The following is a 19,119-nucleotide window of genomic DNA, read 5'->3' as shown; positions in this document are numbered from 1 at the left end:
TCTAATATTTACAGCTAAACTATATTCAAGGTGAATTTCCTTTAAAATCAAGAACAAAACAAGATTTGTGGCTATCACCATGGTGCCAGAGCTCCTACCCAGTAAGACGGTACAAGAAAAATACACAAAAGTTTTAATTACTTGAATGGAAGAAACAAAATTTACACATAATCAGCAGAATTGCTGATATAGAAAGCACAAGGCAGGGCATGGTAGCTCCCGCCTGTAATCCCAGCACTTTGGGAGGCTAAGGCGGGCGGATCACAAGGTCAAGGAGATCAAGACCATCCTGGCCAACATGATGAAACCCCGTCTCTACAAAAAATAGAAAAATTAGCCAGGCATGGTGGCGTGTGCCTGCAGTCCCAGCTACTCAGGGGGTCTGAGGCAGGAGAATTGCTTGAATTGCCCCACTGCATTCCAGCCTGGGTCACAAGAGCAAGACTCCATCACAAAAAAACAAAAACCCCATGTCTCCCACTAACTGGAAATGCCGCCATAATCACATAGTAAATTTCCATGTAATTTAAGTCAGTGTCTGGCCCCTCCGTTGGGCTGCATCGGGCTCTGCCTTTGCTACACCAAATTCCTTAATGATTGTGGTGTATAACGCTTTGCATCTGGAGGGCTGCTCTTTACCCTTTACAGGATTTACCTGACTATTCCATGTTTACTTTCCTCAAAGAATTTATTGTGTCAAGTTAAAAAGTAAATTCAGTTGACATTCTAATTGTGATTGCATTGCATTTCAATGAGCAAATGTGAAAAGAACCTGATGTCTCTGCACGATTGCCTTTGGATCCAAGAACAAGGTGTGTCTCTACTAACTTGAGTATTTTATGGCCCTCACTGGGTACTGAGACTGAACAGCACCAAGTGGGTAGGTACCCAATCTGGTCCCCAGAGCAGGGTCCAGGTCCCACCTCTGGGGTCCATTTAGCTGTGGCTCTGGCCAGCTCTCCTACTGCTTCCAGAATTCTCTGGAGAATGTGACCCTGTGATTATCACACCAAACCTCAGTTCAGATCCTCCAGGAATGGTTACAAGTTGTCCAGATGTCGTGGAGAATATGACACCGCCCTTGTGCTTAAGGACATGCAATAATTATGTCATTTGCCATGTACACCATTACGGGGTAGTTTATAGGCACTTAAAGCAGCATGACCTTGGATGAGTTGGTAAGCTCTCCCAGCCCTTTCCGCTCCTCACCCAGAAAGTGTGAACTCTACCTGGCTCAGAGAGTGGTCATGGGAACCGGGGTGCTATGAAGGGGAATATCCCACACTCCTTGGCTGAGCCCAGGAAGCCCAGCCCTTTAGAGGCCAGATGTCAAGGTCTGCAGACTTCCCCCTGCCTGCTGCCCCTGAGGCCCAGCTCCTTACTCTGCCTAGAGCACCCCTCCTACTCCCACCTCCCCTCCAGCCATGCTCAAGTCAAGGTCAGAAGTAAAAGATTTTTATTGTTCTACAGACACTTCTGAAAAGAGATCTAATTGAGAAAATATACAAAGCATGTAAGAGTTTCATCCCCAGAGACTGACCGAAGGCTCACAGCCCTCCTCTCCAAGGCTCAGGGCTGAGAATGGTTAGCATATTGAACGATCAGTAAAAACATGCAAAAGTGAGAAGAAGGAAAAAGGTGCATTCCCCCAAGCTGAGGGGGATGGAGTTTCAGAACAGAGGAGGCAGGGTGGACAAGTACCAGGTGGCCCTCCTTTTCCCTCCGCATTAGCTTTCAAAATGGCTCCTGGGAGAGAGCTGGGAGAAAGCAGTGAGCTCCACCTACTCAGCAGAACCCACAGCTCACTGCCCATGGACAGGACTGAGCGGTGACCTTGTCTGCCCATTCCTCAACAGCCCACCCTGCTGCCTTGGCTGTGGGGACCCTGCTTGTGCTCCTGGGGGGCCAGGGCTGGGGGGCCCAGCTCCTTGCTTCTTTGGTTCCACTCAGAGAACAAATTGTGCTTGACGAACTCATCCCTACTCCCCAAACTCCAGGTCCTGCTGGTGGACTGAAGGCACTGAGGGGAGTCCTGGGGACGCCCCCAGGCAGCCACCTTCCCTTGTGCTCTGGTGGGTCCGTCCCTGGGCACACCGTCCCATCCTCAGCTCAAGCCCCAGGCCTAGCAATAGGGACCGTGAAGGAAGTGTACCCTCCAAGGAAAAAGCTTCTGGGGACTTTTCTAATTGTGCAGATACTTCTGAAGCCTGTGCCAGCCCTCCAACCCTATCCCCTTGCCAAGGGCTCCAATACCCAGTTCCCCCAACTCATCCTTCCCCTGGGGCTCCCAGTGTGACTCTGGGCCCAGGCCTTGGCAGGCCCGGCTTCAAGACAGTGGGACACAGAAACCGTTTTGTGGTGTCCCCTCTCCCTCCACCACACCCGGGGTGGGGGGCCAGCAGAGATGGGGGCCCCCGAGAGGTCACGGCTCTGGTACAGGGAGGTGGGAAGGGTTGGGGAGAAACAGAGAGACATGTCACCTCTATAGATACACGTCCAAAGTACAAGCTAAGCAGTGGGAAGGAGGAGAGAGCGGCTGGAAAAAAGAAGAGGAAGACGGCAGCGGGGCTGGGGCAGAGGGCCTCACACCACCCCACAGATGAGTGTCTCCACCACAAAGGTGTTCTCGAAGTGGCGGATGGCGTTGCAGTTCTTGGCCCCACGCTTGTTGATCCCTGGGAGGAAACAGAAAAACCCCAGTGAGGCCTGCATCCTGGCTGAGTCACAAAGACCACCAGCCTCAGCCTGAGCCCCAGGAGGCAGAAGTGACAGCAGGCCCAAATTCACCCAAAGAGCACAGTGACAAACAGGGAGAGTTCAAGAGCTGGAGCCAGCCTGCCCATGTCTGCCACCTCCCTGCTGTGTGACCTCAGGGGTGTTAGTTAACCTCTCTGTACCGGTTTCCTCACCTTTCATATGGGCAGCAAAAGTAATAATGAGGATGAGGATGACTTACACTCTTAAAAGGTCAAAAAGAGCAGACAGCACTGCAGGCACATAGAAGTGCTCAGGTAACACTAGCTGTCATTGCTGCTGCTATCTGAGCTCTCTGACAGCGGGGCCAGGCACTGCCTGAAGATAACTGTGGTCTGGAGCGCAGGACGGGGCCACAGTGGGTGAAGCCAGCCACTCACGCCTCCGCGTTGCCCGGCGCCGGAGCCGGTAGGTGTCTTTCCCGTTGCACAAGTGGTAGATGAAGGACCCCAGGGCCTCCTTGTCACTGACATGCTCCGTGACCACCATCTCCTCCTGGATGATGTACGTCTGTGGGAGGTAGGTCCCTCTCTGCAAAGCGAGGCGGCCGCGGCGGTGAGTCAGCCCCTCAGGATCTCCTCCAACCCCTCGTCTGCAATGCCAGCCCATTTCCCTCCTCCAGAGGCCCCTGGGCTGGCCCTTCTGATGTCCCCAGGGACTTCCTGCTTGTGCCTGGTGTCTGTGCCTGTGCTGCCAGGAGCTATGGCGTGTGCATGAGTCTGTGCTCAGGGTACGGCCTTGAACACTAAGGAAGCTGGTGTCGGGGCATTGACTCTGGAGATGTGGAAGTGGGTGATGGCAGAGGCGAGACCAATCTGGGTACGGGGCCCAGCTGCCAGCAACATCTCTTGCTCCCCCAACCCCTGACATGGGAACTTCCTGGACCCTAGACCTAGCCTCTGTGAGACAGGGGACAGAGATAGGATGCTGCAGAGACCCCCCCAACTCCCTGCGCACCTTCACGTTCATGAGGAGCTCCCAGAAGTTGCGAGGGGGCAGCACGATGGTGGTGTTGAGCTCAATGACGTAGCACTTGTCCAGGGAGATGTCATGGTAGGCGGTCAGACCCTGGCAGGGAAGGGGCCTGGTCAGTCTCTGCAGGAGGTGACAGCTAACCCAGGCAGGGTGGCAAGAAACTTTGGCCAGCAGGGGCAGGGATCCCACCATGCCTTCCCGGGGCCCTGGGCCTTCAGGAGCAGGGCACCCCAGATTCCAGAACACTGGGTAGGCGCTCCCTTTTCCTGCTCTTCTCTTAGCCTGTTTGTGGAAGGTGCCACATGACAGAGGAGAATAGCAGCTGTTTGCTAAACGCCTCTGTTGTTACAAAGATGCTTCTTGTGTTTACAGAGCTGAGGTTTGGGGAACATGGGAACATCCCAGCTGTGCATTTCTGAAGCCTGTGAGGGCCAGCCATGCCTGGGCGCAGCCTGGACCTCAGCGAGAGATGCCCCATCCCAGGCCCCATGAGGGTTATATGAATATGTAACTTCATATGTTATATGAGACCCACTCTGCAGAGACCCTGCTGCAGATACCCACTGAGCTGTACACGCAGCGTACTCAATGGTGTATGTGCTACCCCTCAATACGATGTCAACAGAAAAGGGAACAGCAGCCCTGCCACGACAGCCTGCATGCAGCTGGCAGGAGGCCGAGGAGCACACACATCAGCCTCAGCTAGTTTACACTCAGCGAGAACCACTGCTGCCAACGGGAGAAAAGCAGCGTCTTGAAGACCCTGGTAAGCCTAACCATAGACATCTGCTGTACTCCGAGGGTTCTCCTTCACACCTGTCCCCTTGCCCTGGGTCCCTGGGACTGCCCCCCCCGCCCAGGTCCTGACCAGCCTCACCCGCTGGAAATCATGGATGATGTCTGCGGGGTCACCGCCGCCGAACTGCGGCACAGGCACATTGATGCGCTCGTAGTTCTCATCGAGGTAGATTTTCACATCCTCTTCCAGCTCCATCTGAGTCCGGGCCTGGGAGGACAGGGCATCCTCATACAGCACACCGCAGCGGAAGAAGTTATCTCGGGCCAGCTGAGTAAGGCAGACAGAGAGACAGACAGGCAGACAGAGAGGCTGGTCACACAGTGCACTCTGTGAGGCCCTCTCTGCCTACCCATCTACTGCATGCCCCAAAAGCCTGGGGAAGCAAGAAGAGTGGGGACTGTGTGACCCATTTCACAGATGGAGAAACTGAGACTGTGGGGCATCCGGTCAGAGTCTGGGGATGCCAGTGAGGAGATAAGCTGAGGCCCAGCTTCACAAATGGGAGGGGGGATGAGCTGTGTCTGCCAGGTCCTAGGGAGCAGACCTCTCTAGGCCGCAGTTTCCGCATCTGCAAAGCGTGATGAGCCCTAAGGTCTCTTGGCCTCCAAGTCCATGAGTCTTGACTGGGAAATGGGGTTGACGAGTAGGAAAAGGACCCAGCCACCTCCGTGCCCTCCACAGAGGTACAGACACTGGAGAAAAAGCCTGGGGTTGGCAGTGGCTCCTCAGGGACAAACCTAAGAGTTCGGCATTTAGGCCTGTACACGCCTGCCTTTCCTGTCACTTGCTCTCCACAGACCTGGAGGTGCCCAATATCTGGGGTGGGGAGGTGGACCTGGAGGCGACACCATTAGATTCTCATGCCCCTACCATGGTTACCTCCACGCCCGGCCTCGGACAAGTGCCATCACCCTTCCTGGACATCCCCAATCCTTGTCTGGGGGAAACCCTGACAGACACTGTGTCTGGTGGGCCAGTCCAGTCACTCCGTCAGTAAGGGGGACAGGGCGCCTGGTGCAATCCCATTAGATGAACAGCCGGGCGGGCCAGTTTGCCCACTCTTACTTCTGGGGGGGCTCCTGGAGAGGGTTGTAGATACATACTGGGGATTGCCTGGCCTGGTATCGGCAGGGTTCCACCGTCTTTTATTCAGTGCAAACTCTCCAGGGAGGATGACTCATCACAGCATGAGGGACTCCTATGGGCTGTGCATCGATGAGAGCCCAGGGAAGGCGAGGCTCTGGGGCTGCATCCCACTGTGGCTGGACACCTCGAATACCTTCCCAGGGCACAGACCCAGGGGCCGCTCAGAGGTGTCATACGCCCGCTCAGAGGTGTCACACGCCCGGGGAACTGAGGTGGGAGGGCAAGGGTGTGAGTTGGGGGGAACAGAGACCGGGAAGTGCTAGACCAGGTCCTAGGGTAGGGCCACAACAGGAAGAGGCTGGGGGAGGCTCCCACATAACCCTGGAACAAGGGGGAAGCAGGCCCTGGTGGGAGCAGGCGGGGGACAAAAAGGGAAGCTGGCAAGTGTGTGGGAGTCGAGCTTTCAAGGGGAAAGCCACATCAAATGCAAACTCTTCAGCAATTTCCATCGTGGAAAAACTGGAGGAAAACAAAGTTAAATGCTTAGGAATGGGAAGTCACTTGGGTCATAAATGACTGGCAAGTCTCAGCCTTTTGTCACCCTGAGATTGCCTGTGAGTTGTATTTAGGTTTATCCTTTTAATATACCTACCTTCATTTCCAGTCACACAGCGACACTCCCTCCCTTCCAGGGCTGGGTTGGCCCAGCTTTGTGCCCAGGCACCCTGGGGACAGGGGTGAGAGGTGGCAGCAAGGCCACCCTCCTGCTTCTGGAAGGAGGTGGTGGAGACTGTCTCTACCCACCCCAATCCCTTTTTTGTTTGGTGACCCAAATGTCCATGCCTGAGCAGAATTAGCTCAGCCTTAAAGCGTGACCTGCAGGTGCAGGGTCTGAGCTCTGAGGGCAACTGCAGTTCTAGTTCCAGTTTCTGCCAGATCTGGGTTCCGGTGAGAACTCCCCAGGGAGGCCCTGTGGGGCGGGCCTGGTGCTGTCACCTGGATTCATGCTTGGCTCCCCAGGACAAGGGGCTAAAGATAGTACTGGCCTGAGTCCAAGGAGGCCCCAAGGAGGAAGAGCACCCCAGTCTTGTGGGCTGGCTGGGCATTCACTGCCACTTGAGGCCATGTCCGGGTCTTCCTTGCCCCACCCCCGGCCAACACTTCCCTCCACACCTCTCTAGACGTGACCCTTCTCCAGGCCTTGCCGCCCTCTGCCCGGCCCCTCACCTGCGCAAGGAAGAAGTATCTGTAGATGTAGACAGAGGCGAACACCAGGCCCATGAGCAGAACGACCATGCCCATCGACAGGTAGCACACGCCGCCAACCGAGCCCCCCCTTTTGGAGCGACGTTGTGGGGGCTGCTCCTCCTGTGGATAGCAATGCTGGGTCAGCGGGGGCCGGGGCCCCTCCCTGGAAATCACCCCCTCCGTAAGTGAGGTTTCGACACTGGCTGGATCCAGAGGGAGTCTTGGGGGAAAGGGGAGGAATGAGTTGACAACTGGAAGGCAAGGGAGGCCCGCCAGGGTGGTCCAGACTCCTCCCGGCTAAAGAGAAACTGAGACACGCCTCGAAAGAGAAACCGAGACACACCTCAAAGCCACCGAAAGGGACCCACGGGGTTCAGCAGGTGCATTTTGAGTTAGCTAAGCCTAGTCCCCTTGCTTATATCAGCCATGACCATGGTATATTCTGTCAAATATAAGATGGGGGATGCACCAACCTGGCCTTGGTGACTTCATGGGACCAACAGTGAAACTCCGTCTCAAAAAAAAAAAAAAAAGAAGAAAGAAGTCTCTATAGAGGGCCAGGCACGGTGGCTCATGCCTGTAATCCCAGCACTTTGGGAGGCTGAGGTGGGCAGATCACGAGGTCAGGAGTTTGAGACCAACCTGGCCAACATGGTGAAACCCTGTCTCTACTAACGATACAAAAAATTAGCCAGGCATCGTGGCGGGTGCCTGTAATCTGGGCTACTTGGGAGGTTGAGGCAGGAGAATTGCTTGAACCTGGGAGGCAGAGGTTGCGGTGAGCTGAGATCGTGCCACTGCACTCACTCCAGCCTGGGCGACAGGGTGAAACTCTGTCTCAAAAAAAAAAAGAAATCTCTATAGGAATCGGGATGCACAAGGCAGGCTGGGAGCTGCTGGTCTGGGTGATGGGGAGCCCCGGAAGGCTTCTGAGCTGGGGAGTGACCATCTCCACTCTGAAACTGAGGTGCAGAGGGTAGACTAAAATGTGGGCAATGGGAGGTGGGCAGGCTGTGTAAGGCTGCTGGACTCCACCAAGGAGGCCGTGCAGGGAGCACCTGACTGATGGGGGCAGAGGCTCCAGAAGCCACGCAGGGTGTGAGCATGAGTGCTTGTCCCCAGCCAGGGGTCCAGCAGGCGGTTACAAGTGGGGTAACAGCTACAGGATGAAGCCTGGAAGCTTCCACGCGCCAGGGAGCTCCTGCTAGGGGAAGGGTGGCTGCCGGGAGGGTCAGGCTAGCAGGTGCCTGGTAAAACCTGCTCTGGAGCCAGAATTGGGCTCAAGATCACAGCTGCAGGGCTGCCAAGGAGCCAACCTAACCCAACTCCAGGCCACACGTGTGTGGGCTGGTGGACGTAGGTGTGTGAATGTAAAATCCAATAAAACTGCTTTATAGCTGGGCATGGTGGCTCACACCTATAATCCCAGCACTTTGAGAGGCCGAGGTGGGTGGTTCACAAGATCAGGAGTTTGAGACCAGCCTGGCCAACATGGTGAAATCCTGTCTCTACTAAAAATACAAAAAATTAGCCAGGCGTGGTGGCGCACACATGTAGTCCCAGCTACTCGGGAGGCTGAGGCAGGAGAATCTCTTGAACCTGGGAAGCAGAGGTTGCAGTGAGCCGAGACTGTGCCACTGCACTCCAGCCTGGGCAACAGAGTGAGACTCCGTCTCAAAAAAAGAAAACCACCAAAACGGCTTTACCCAGAGCACTGGCCGAGAGCCAGGCAGGTGAGCGTGGTCCGTTTTCTGTCTGTTCTATGCCTTGCCCCAGGCCCTTGCTCACCCTTGGACATATTGCAAAAGCCCCAGGCCAGTCTCTGCTTCCAGTGTCCACCATTTAACCCTCCTCCATGGTGTCCAGTCACAGCCAAGTGTGAAGTTTGATGTCAGTCCCTGTGGACGGCCACGGTATGGGGGAGGGCAGGGGATCCAGTCCAAGAGCCTGAAGCTTCTCATTCCGGCTCTGCCACTACCTGCCTGCTTAGCACTCTCTGGACCTCGGCTTCCCCAAGTTCAAAATGAGCAGGTCAGACTAAGTGACTTCTCGGGCCCCTTATGGCCAGACGTTCTGGGATTGGAACACATTTCCTTTCTCCCTTCCCCCGGAGGGCATGGTTCTGGCCTAAGTGATCCAGGACAGACCCTATCTCTCAGCACAGCACAGGGGTCCTGCCCGAGGCCTGCTGAGCTCCTCGGGTTTCACCCCCAACCCTTTTACAGCACAGGAGAGTGTGGAGCCTGTGCCTTGGGAAGCTGAGGGTCTGACCCGCCCTGCTTAGGAAAAGGACAGAAAATGTCTGGAGGACACTCCCCTCTCAGGGGACATTTATGAGCAGGTCAGCCGGCCTCCAGCGTCCTCATCATGGGGTGCCGTTACCTGTCCAGCACCCTGACACTCAAGTCTGCCCCCAGGGAGCCTGCCTGGTGGGTGTGGGAGATGCATCTGCTGCCCTCACCACCTCCCATGAGCAGGCCTGGGGCCTCTCCCCACCGTGCCCTCAGCAGCCAGGGGCACCAACCAAGGTCACCAGCAAGTGATGTGCATGGCCACAGTGCACAGGGCCCTCAGGGACAGCGGCTGACTGGAGGGGTGGGGACTAAATGGCTTTGATTTTCCAATGGACTCCTGGGAGCAGACAGAGACCAGTGACACATTCTGCTGGCATCTCCCAGGGATCGAGCCACCCAGGAGCTCTTGCAAACCAGGTGGCCAGTGACACCCTCCTGCTCTTCTGGTGCTGCTGAGGTCTTAAGGAAAGGTGGCTGACTCCAGGACAGGACAGGCTGCCCACAGCAGCTGCAAATCCCGCCGAGGGTACGACATACCCCAAGGCTCAGATTGTATTTAGGGGTCAAATGGGGCTGCGGCCCTAGCGGGGCACTGCAACCTCCCCCTTCTTGGGTCTCCCAGGCAAAATGTGAACAGACGCTGTGTGACAGGGGTTTTGCTGGGATTAAACAAGACAAAGAACCTAAAAGCCCTTTGTGAAGGATAAAGTGCTAGATAAAAATAGCAGATCTTTATCAGCCGAGCCTTTCCTTTTTAGGGCTGCCTCTGTGGACAGCTGTTGAGGCTGCATTGTGGCCAGACTTCTGCTCCTGTGTTCTGGAAAACCAGAGACACTAGCTTGTGAGATCGCTAACAACCAGAAAGACAGAAAAGGTGAAAAAAAAAAAGTCAAAGCACTACCTGGGAGAGCCTGAGGGGCTGCTCCAGAATTAAATTCACCGACAAGGGGCAGCCTGCTAGCTTTATGGCAAAGGGCGGCCTCGCCTTTCCATTGGGTTGGTCCAGCATCTCGCTGTCCTGCGGGAGGGGCTGGGCTTGCAGGCCCCACAGAGGAAGGTTGGAGAAGACAGAGCAGGGAGAAGGTGGGGCTTCTGTGGCCCCCGCTGAAGAGCAGTGTGGCAGGTGTGGCTGAGAAGGGCGTGGCTCCTGCCAAGACCCCTCACTGTGAAGGCTGGGGACCCCCACCTTACCTAGGCTGATGGTGGGCACTTCCCTCTCTTGGCCCTGCTGATGCCCCCCAGCACGCACTCGGGCTCAGCCACCCTGCCACCCTCCCAGCTCCCCTCCAGCTGGCAAAGCCAAACCCTCGGAGACACCATTAAGAGCAGAAGCGCAGAAGGCAGAATTAGAGGCTACCAGGAAGTAGACAGGAAGGCACCGATGTCCCCGTGTGGAGGCAAAGGCATTTCTTCCTCCATAAAGCCCCACACAGAGGGAGAACCCCCAAATCCCGCCCCAGTGCTGCCTCTGCCTATGGTGCCCAACCCATCAACACCAAGGCGGCAGGGCGTGATGGCTCACTCCTGTGATCCCAGCATCTTGGGAGGTCAAGGTGGGTGGATCACCTGAGATCAGGAGGTTGAGACGAGCCTGGCCAACATGGCGAAACTCCATCTCTACTACAAATACAAAAATTAGTCAGGCGCCTGTAGTCCCAGCTACTCTGGAGGCTGAGGCAGGAGAATTGCTTGAACCCAGAAGGCAGAGGTTGCAGTGAGCTGAGATCTTGCCACTGCACTCCAGCCTGGTGACAGAGTGAGATTCCATCTCAAAACACACACACAAGAAACCAAAACCACCCAGGCTCAAATTCCAAAGCCCTGGAACCCTCACTGTCCCTTTGACCCTTGAAGCAGCCTGTGATCTTGGGCTATTTACACCTGTCTGGGGACAGCTGGGCATCAGGGAGCCTGTGCTCAACCCACAGCCCTGGCCCCTCGGGATCCCAGGTGCCCAGCTCACTTGAAAGATGGCTGACTGGCCCGCCTTCCTGAGACCCCAGCTGCTCCACCAATCATGCTGGAGACCCAGAAAAATGTTGCTGCCAGCAGGGAGAAGTTACTGACAGAGGTCTGGGGGGCTCCCATGTAGAAAGTAGAAAAATATTCCATACTGTTTCCAAGGCAACAGAGCTCTCTGAGCAAAGGGCACGTGAGCTGGACATCCAGGGACTGGAGAGAGGCCTGGGCCTCTCCCTGCCAACTTAAACTGAGACCCACAGTGGCACTCATTATATGATTACCAAAGCCAGGGCCAAAATGGTCAGGGGAAACCGGCCAACTATGGCATTAGCTCAGCAGACCCCCACAGCTGGAGGGGAGTGCTCCCCAGCTCTGGTCCTCCAGTAACAACGTCCAAATTAACTTAATTCACTGCAAGCGATCAAACTATGATTGCAGATTGCAGCCTGCTTGGAGGGGTTCAGCAGCCAGAATCGAACTGCTGAGGCCAAGGCTGAGAACGGGGAAGACGGGGTTGGAGGTCTCATCTCACCCCCCCACATCTCTCCTGGTCCTCAGCAGCTTTCTTCTCCAGGCTCCAGACCACAGAGGCCGGGGAATCCATCGAGTGTGTGTGTCTTGTATTTGTTCAAGACAGAGCCTAGCTGGGGGACAGGGGAGTGGGCAAACACCCACTGAGCACACAGAGCCCAATGGTCCACAAGCACAGATGCCACCTGCCAACAGGATCAGCGTTTCCCATCACCCTCCTGTCCTCCCTTCCAGACTGCGGGCCCCGTGGGCAGCATCTGTGCAGCTGTGCTCTCGGCTTGGCTGGGCCAGGAGAATTCCCTCTTCTCTAGCACCCCTGAAAGTCAAGGCATCTGCAGAGAACAAGAGCTCACTGCTAGAGGAGCCCTGTTGAGAGAGGGAACTTGGAGAGCGTGGGGTGGGGGACAGAGCGGGCAGCCAGGTTGTGCTTCCGTGATTTCACCATAAACATTTTTTTCCTGCGCTAAGAGAAACTCATCCTCACTGGCAATCTGCTGACGGTCTTGAAACATCCAAGGACTGCTGAGAGGAGCGAACAGAAATGAGGGAATGGAGAGGGAAGCGGGCAGCAGAGAAGCCACCGTGGGGCCTGCCCGGACGCCGAATCCCAGGAATGGACAACAGTCCTAAAAGTCCCCATGCTGCCACAGGGAAGGACCTGGATGGAGCAGGGCCGCCGCTTCACAAGTTCCTTTTAGGGCAGGCCCTCACAGTCAGCGGACACTGGGGTAGGACTCCAGGCTGGCCAGATTCACCCCCCTGGCTGGCAGCGGACCCTCCCCCAACGGCTCCAGGAGACCCAGCTCCTCCTGCCAAGGGCCTGAGGCCAGGACACACAAGGAAAGTGAAATCTGATCCCCAGGTATGCAGGCTGGGGAGGGGGTGACACAGGGCCATTAATCAAAGGCAAATGCCAAGGAGAAAATTGCAGAGGTAAGAAGATGATTGCATTTGACTTGTTTCTCTCCCCTGCAGCCCCCACATGCTCACATCTGTGTGTTCGTGTGTGTGCGCACGTGTGCGCATGCTGGCACAGGCAGGATGTGGGGAGAAGGGGTGGGCTAAGAGGGGCAGGGCCAGCCAGTGGGCCCCCAAAGGGGAAGAGGGATCCAGTTGGCGCTGTGAAGGGGGCACCTTGCTGCCCCAGGGGGTGATTCTGGTCCAGCCTACTTCCCAAGCTGGCAGTGCCCCAGCGGCCCATCAGCGCAGGCTCCTCATTATCTCAGGGTTAAAACACCATGTGGGGAGGCTGGGCAGCTGGAAGCCCAGCTGGCCCCCACCCCCATCCCTCCCTGGCCCACTGAGGCACTTCCTTCCAGCCTCAGGTCCGCAGACAAAATCCTCCTTGTGTTGCAGTTTTTTCTCAGAAGCAGGGGCAGTGCCCACTGAGAGGGCGCTCCAGCCACTTCAACCAGCCCCACCCCGACCTCACTCCTGGCCTGGACACAGGGCAAGAACTGCCCCAACGGACAATCATCTGCTCACTCACTGAGTGCTCCTCCCAGGAATCACTTTTTAAATCTTGTTTTGGGCCGGGCTTGGTGGCTCATGCCTGTAATTCCAGTGCTTTGGGAGGCTAAGGTGGGAGGATCACCTGAGGTCAGGAGTTTGAGACCAGCCTGAACAACATGGTGAAACCCTGTCTCTACCAAAAATACAAAAGCTAGCTGGGCATGGTGGCAGGTGCTTGTAATCCCAGCTACTTGGGAGGCTGAGGCAGGAGAATCACTTAAACCTGGGAAGTGAAGGTTGCAGTGAGCCAAGATCGTGCCACTGTACTCCAGCCTGGGTGACAGAGACTCTGCTTCAAAAAAAAAAAAAAAATAATAATAATAGATAAAATATAAAATAAATCTTGTTTTAGAGTCCAAATTGAGACACCAAGGAGGGTTCTGGGGTCACCGCCAGCCTGAAGAAACATTTTAATAAGCTTTCCTGGGCATCCCCAATGGTATGGGAAAAAAATCTACACGCCCGGCCCTGAGAAAGCAGCTCCTGGCTGCCATCTCTTCCAGTGCACTGAGCTGCAGCTGGGAAATGGGCCTCCTGCCTGCTCACTGCTGGGAGCAGGAGAGGAGGGCTGGCCCCTTGCCAGAGACTGGCTGAGAAGGAAATGTGCCCGTTGGCCAAGTGGGGCCACAGGAGGCCGGCAGAAGTGAACTGTCTCCAAGGCTCCAAATCCAGCAGGTGATGGGCAACCTGTAACACCTGAAGTCCCCGTGCAGCACACCAGGGCCTGGGGAAGCTGTGAAAGTTTACTACCAGGCAGTTCTGTCCTAACGGTGCCAGGATTTTAATTTTCCCCAGATCGCACACTCCTAAGCTCTCCCTTGCCAATTAGAGAGGGAGGGGACCCTGCCCCACTAACAAAAGTTTTGGGGGAGGAGGTACTCAGCCGGCTCAAGGCCATTACAAACAGCATGCAGAAGAAGATGTTGATATTTCCATTTCATGCTGGGTGAGGGGGAAGAAAGGACGCTCAATTTCAGAGCCTGAGGAGCAGCCAGAAGCTGGGATGTCAGTTATGCCCTGAGATGCAGGGCTCTGTCACCCTGCCCAACCCCATGGCATCAGCAGGCTGTGGCCGGAGAATGTGCCGCTCCTGCAAAATTTGGGGGACTTTCTGATAGAGTTGGAATGACACTCTCCCACTGTCTGACCCGATCCTCCCACCTTCTCAAATACCTCCAGGAAGAGGTGGCTAGGAAAAGACATGGGCAAGAATGCTGCCTCCTGCCCCATCGCTGCCCCTCCCCAGGCTGAATGGAGGGCAGCTTCCCTTCCCTAGAAAAGGGGTCTTCAGGAGCCCCTTGCAGACTTTTAAAGCTGAAGAACCGCCTTCTGCAAACATGGAGCTCGCCCCACCCACCTAAGCTTCAGATGAAGCGAGCAGCTGCTCTGATGGGGTGCACAGCAACCCCCCAACCTGGCCTAGGAGATTGTTGAACCTTTGTGGCTCTGGGCCACTGCTTGCTGCAGGAAGCCCCATACAAGGGCAGGTGAGTTCTCAGTCTCTTGGCATTCCTCACTCACAGTCTCTGCCCAGGCTGACACCCAACTCTGATGGGCCTCTCCAGCGTCCCCTCTTCCACGGTCGAGGTCATCCTCTGCAGGCCCCTTAATGCCCCAGGCAAGGCTGCATCTGAGCCACAAAACCTGGGGAGGGGGCTAGGCTTTCCGGAAGACTTCAGAAGCCTGCAGAGGGAGGGGGGAAGCAGCGGACAAAGACTTTCTCAGTCCTGCGGTGGGAGGCGGGGAGGACTAGGGCTTGGTGCACCACAAGACCTCTGAGGGCGGCGCCCACGTAGACACCTTTGCGGGGCACAATAAAACCTGGCTAGGCCAGCTGTCCCTCCCTCCCTGTCCCTGCCCGCCACGCGTTCTACCCCCTGCGAGCCCTCCCCAGACACAAGGCAAGCAGCTCAGTCTTCCACGGCGGAAATGCCTTCTCTCCCCCAGGCCAGAGGGAAGGCGGAGGAAGCCAGGGGGCGGGGCGCACAGAGCCCGGGGACCCAGGATGCCAGGGCACTAGGGCAGTTGGGAGCCTTCCCCGCGGGGACGGGGTATAGCCCAGCGAGAGGCTGGGAGAAAGGAGAGAGGAGCAGGGAGGCCCAGACGGCAGGGCGTGGGGTGGGATGAGGGCGCCCGGCCTCGGAACCCCGACGTCCAGAGGCGCAGCCCCGTCGGTTCTGGCTGATTTCCATTTCATCACTTTCTGGTCTGTCAATTCCGGTACAGGCCAGCAGCACATCCTCTATTCCCCGCAGCCCCCAAGGTGGGAGGAAACCAACAGCTCCTCCCTCTTCCTTGGTACCAGACCACCCCCCCCAATTCCCCAGCCAATCAGGTCCCATCGCCCTACTTTGGAAAAACTACCTCTAACCCTCCTCCCATCCCCCACCTGGGGAACGGATTCGCGGCTTTCCCGGTTGATTGGAACCAGACGCGTACCCACCACCAACATTCCTCGAACCTCTTCGGACCAGCCCCCTCCCCCTATTTGGGGGCCAGGCGGCGAGGGGCCCCCCACTTTTGGAAGAGACCTTGAGCACTTCCCCACCTGAAGACCAGCGCCAGGCCCCCTCCCACTCTTCGGACTTCGGCTGTTGGCTGCTGCTTTAGGACGGGACTCAAGCCCCCTCCTCAGTCTGGGATAAGCGACCATCCAGAGTTCCCGACACTGTTCCGCGCGCGACTGCCTGATGCGCCTCGGGCAGTCCCCAGGGCCGACGGGGCGCGCCTGGTTCTCGCGCCTGGGTCCCCCGCCCCCGCCTGAGCCCTGGCCCCTCACCCTTGCCGGCGTCAGCAGGATCTCGGTGGCCGGGGCCGGCGCCGCGACCGACGCCGACGCCTTGTCGGCCTTGTTGCCCTTGATGCCGGCCACGGCGGGCTGGAAGCTGATCTTCACCATGGCTGCGCCAGCCCGCACGTCCGTTCCGCAGCCTCCGCCGGTGCAGCCTCGGTCGGTGCCTCCGCCGCTCCGAGCTCTGCAGGCACCGGAAGTTTGGATCCAGCTCGCGTCCCTCTCTCTAGCCCCACCCCCAGCCCTCCCCGCCCCGTCCCCGCGGGAGGGCCCCGGCTCCCGCCGCGCCTGCGCCCCCTTCCTGCCCGCCTAGCCCGCAGTGACCCCTGCCGGGCGCGCCGCTCCGCACCTGGGCTGGTCGGAGTTCCCTCCGCCGTCCGCTCGCACAGTCACTCACTCGCTCACTCATTCATTCAGCCTGTCGCTCGGATCCGTTCTCCCATTCCCCATCCGCGGCCAGCATCCCCGCAGCGCAAGGCTTTGTTAACCCAGTGTTTGCCAGGTAAATGCAGCTTCCAGGCAACACCCCCCACCCGTCTCTCCTGCCCCCTCTTCAGATCCTCCCCTTTAGCAACGAAGGAGCCTCCGCTGTAGCTGCCCTCACGCCCCCCTCCTCCGACCTGGCCTTGGCGGGGGAGGAGGCTTCGAGGCAGACGCATAACTGCTGCCTCGGTCCTGCCTTCTGAATCCATCCACGCCTCCTTCATTCTCCATCTTGCTTCTGCCTTCATTCTTCCTTCCTGCAAGACCTTCCTGGGGGGCCCTGGGGGGCCCTGGGGTGCAGGCTGGAGCCGCCAGCAGTGGAGAAGGGCAGGCCGCTCTTGCTCCCTGGCTCCTTTGTGTTGGCCCCAGCCTCAGTTACTACAGGGTGACCGGCTGAACTGCCGTTGTCTCACCCATCCAGGAGAACCCTGGTGAGAGTGGTGGCAAGACCCCTAGGGCAGATGTCAGAGGCTCGGGTTCCACTCAAGACTCCGCTCCTGCAAAGTATCACGGGTACTGGGGAGGCAGGGGCTTCTGTTGCTGGGACGGTTGTTCTTGGCACTAACACCCCTAATCTTTCCTCTTTGACCCTGGTCCGGGGACAGCGCCCAGCCACACACACAGGTGCTGAATGGTCCGCCTTGGTTCTGCTGTTGGGCTGACAGTGAGGGCAGGGGTGTCCGACAGCTTGAGGGGAACAGTCCAGAGTCCTCCATTGATCTCTCTTCTTACCTGTCAGGTCTTTTGAAGCTGCCTTGGGCCCTTAGCGCCCACGTCCCAGACCTGAACATCTTGGCTCGGATCTTGGATGAACCTAGCGGCGGTGAGGACGGACAGGTGCAGAAAGAAGAAAGTCTAATTGATGCTAAGGGCACCAGCCTGGGGAACTGGGGGAGGGAATGCGGAGGTGGAAGAAGACAGATGGTTTAGAGGAGCCAAGGAGGAATCTGTTTGGCCCGAAGCCGAGAGAAGGTGGTGTGGACTAGTGTTCACCACCTGCTCAGATCCGACGTGAGTCCTGGGCTTTGGAGAAGGCAAGCTCCACGCCTCGCTTAGGCCACACCCCCGACATGCATTCCTTCCCTCAGTATTTTTGCAAGCACCCCTGCGTGCCAAGCATTGTGTTAAGCTCTGCGGCAGAAAACAGAAACGCCCAAGATGCACCCCAGCAAGCAAGGATGTGATCACGTGCAACCTTCTTTGTGTTGGGTTCTTTCACATGCGTTGGGTTGTTTCATTTTTGTCACAGCCTCTGTGACCTACGTTAGCCTCATGTTAATAGTGACAGAAAGTAGCATGACTAAACCCAGGGTCGCAGAGCTGGTGTGGCACACATCTCTGGTCAGCAAGACAGGGTCACCTGGGGGAAGCATCCACATGCCTGAGATTGGCAGGAGAGTGCCCCACTTCCCTTGGAAAACCTTCCCTATTGGCCGGCCTAAGTCCCTTTCCTGCGCACCTTCAGCACTGTGTACGTCCCCTCATGCCTCTCCTTACCCTTGACCGTGGGCTTAGTGCCGGCCAAGTGCCAGGAGTAAAACCTAGGGCACTGATTCCTACATGTTTTGGTTTCAGGACCCCAAGAGCTTTTGTTTAGGTGGCTTACGTCTATCAACATTTACCATATTAGAAATTAAAACTCAGAGAATTTTAAGACACAGAATACACATATTCCATTGACCATCAAAGCGATGTCATCACACGGGTAGCCTCTGGAAAACTCCATTCTATGCCAATGAGAGAATGAGAGTGAAAAGGGCAAATAACGTCTTATCTCGTTGAGGAAAATAGTTTTGACCTTGCAGACCCCCTGATTGGGTCTTGGGGACCACCATGGTCTTCAGATCACCTGTTCAGAGATGCTGCTGTGGCAGATGCTCAAGAATCCATATTCCATGGGTTCTAAGAAACACATTTCTTCCCATTTCAACATCTTGGAATCAAGATCTCTCTTACAATGATGATTGGCAGTGATTCAGTATCGTCTCTTACAAGTGATAGCATCTTAGATTTTCTGGAGTACAGTACAGCCAGTCAATAACCCTAGGGGCACCCCTGGAGGCAGTGGGAGGTCCATGTCGCATACGGAGTTTTGTGGACTCAGGGAAGGACAGCAGGGCCAGTGGGGTCGTGGTGTAGCCCAGGTTCCATGTAAGGCAGGAGATTTGGGTGGGAACTGGAAAGACCCAGGGTGTGGACAAGTGGCAGGGAAATGAGAGTCCGCACTGGAGTGAGAGTGACTCTGGGCCGGGGCCCTTGGCTCATTCCGACAGCCATTCTCACCAGCACCGGAACCCTCTTTCTTCTTCCTTCATCTTACCCAACTGGCAGAGTTTCTCCTGCCCCCTCTCTGGTTCCAGGTTCTGCTGAGGGACTGCTAAGTTTTGTTGGTGAAAGTGATGCCATCATGCCTCTTGGGACCACCATGCTACCTCCCCTTGGGGGCACCGTGGCCGCTGTGTAAAGCAGGCCCCTTGGAGCTATGGGGTGGGACAGGTGTGGCTTCTTTGGCCAGCCGTTCTCCAAGCAAGGACCCCGGCAAGCAGTCCTGGTGGCACCTGGGAACTTGTTAGAAAGGCAAACCCTTTTATTTCTATTCAGAAACGCAGGGCACGTTCTGTGTCTACCAAGCCCTTAGTGATTCTGACACACACTCAGGTTTGGGAACTGCTGCTCTGTCACTC

General features: G+C 56.6%; 1 protein-coding gene across 3 annotated transcripts; it reads right to left on the bottom strand.

Moving 5' to 3' along the window:
* Positions 1–1,439: 1,439 nt before the first annotated feature.
* Positions 1,440–16,367, bottom strand: ITM2C (integral membrane protein 2C). 3 transcript variants are annotated; one of them, XM_078328803.1, is made up of 6 exons: positions 16,302–16,367; positions 6,842–6,982; positions 4,607–4,795; positions 3,712–3,822; positions 3,135–3,285; positions 1,440–2,675 (listed from the first exon to the last, which is right to left on the bottom strand). In XM_078328803.1, exons 1-6 carry the CDS (start codon positions 16,359–16,361, stop codon positions 2,584–2,586), a joined length of 744 nt encoding a protein of 247 aa, XP_078184929.1. In that variant the 5' UTR covers positions 16,362–16,367; the 3' UTR covers positions 1,440–2,583. The 3 variants fall into 3 exon arrangements, with proteins under 3 accessions (XP_078184929.1, XP_017829278.1, XP_002749925.1); XM_017973789.4 differs by lacking the exon at positions 16,302–16,367 and adding an exon at positions 15,941–16,138; XM_002749879.6 differs by lacking the exons at positions 6,842–6,982; positions 16,302–16,367 and adding an exon at positions 15,941–16,138.
* Positions 16,368–19,119: the final 2,752 nt, after the last annotated feature.

Source organism: Callithrix jacchus, chromosome 6, assembly GCF_049354715.1.
Source record: "Callithrix jacchus isolate 240 chromosome 6, calJac240_pri, whole genome shotgun sequence".
Classification (NCBI taxonomy): Eukaryota; Metazoa; Chordata; class Mammalia; order Primates; family Cebidae; genus Callithrix; species Callithrix jacchus.
This window is presented reverse-complemented; position numbering and strand designations above follow the sequence as displayed.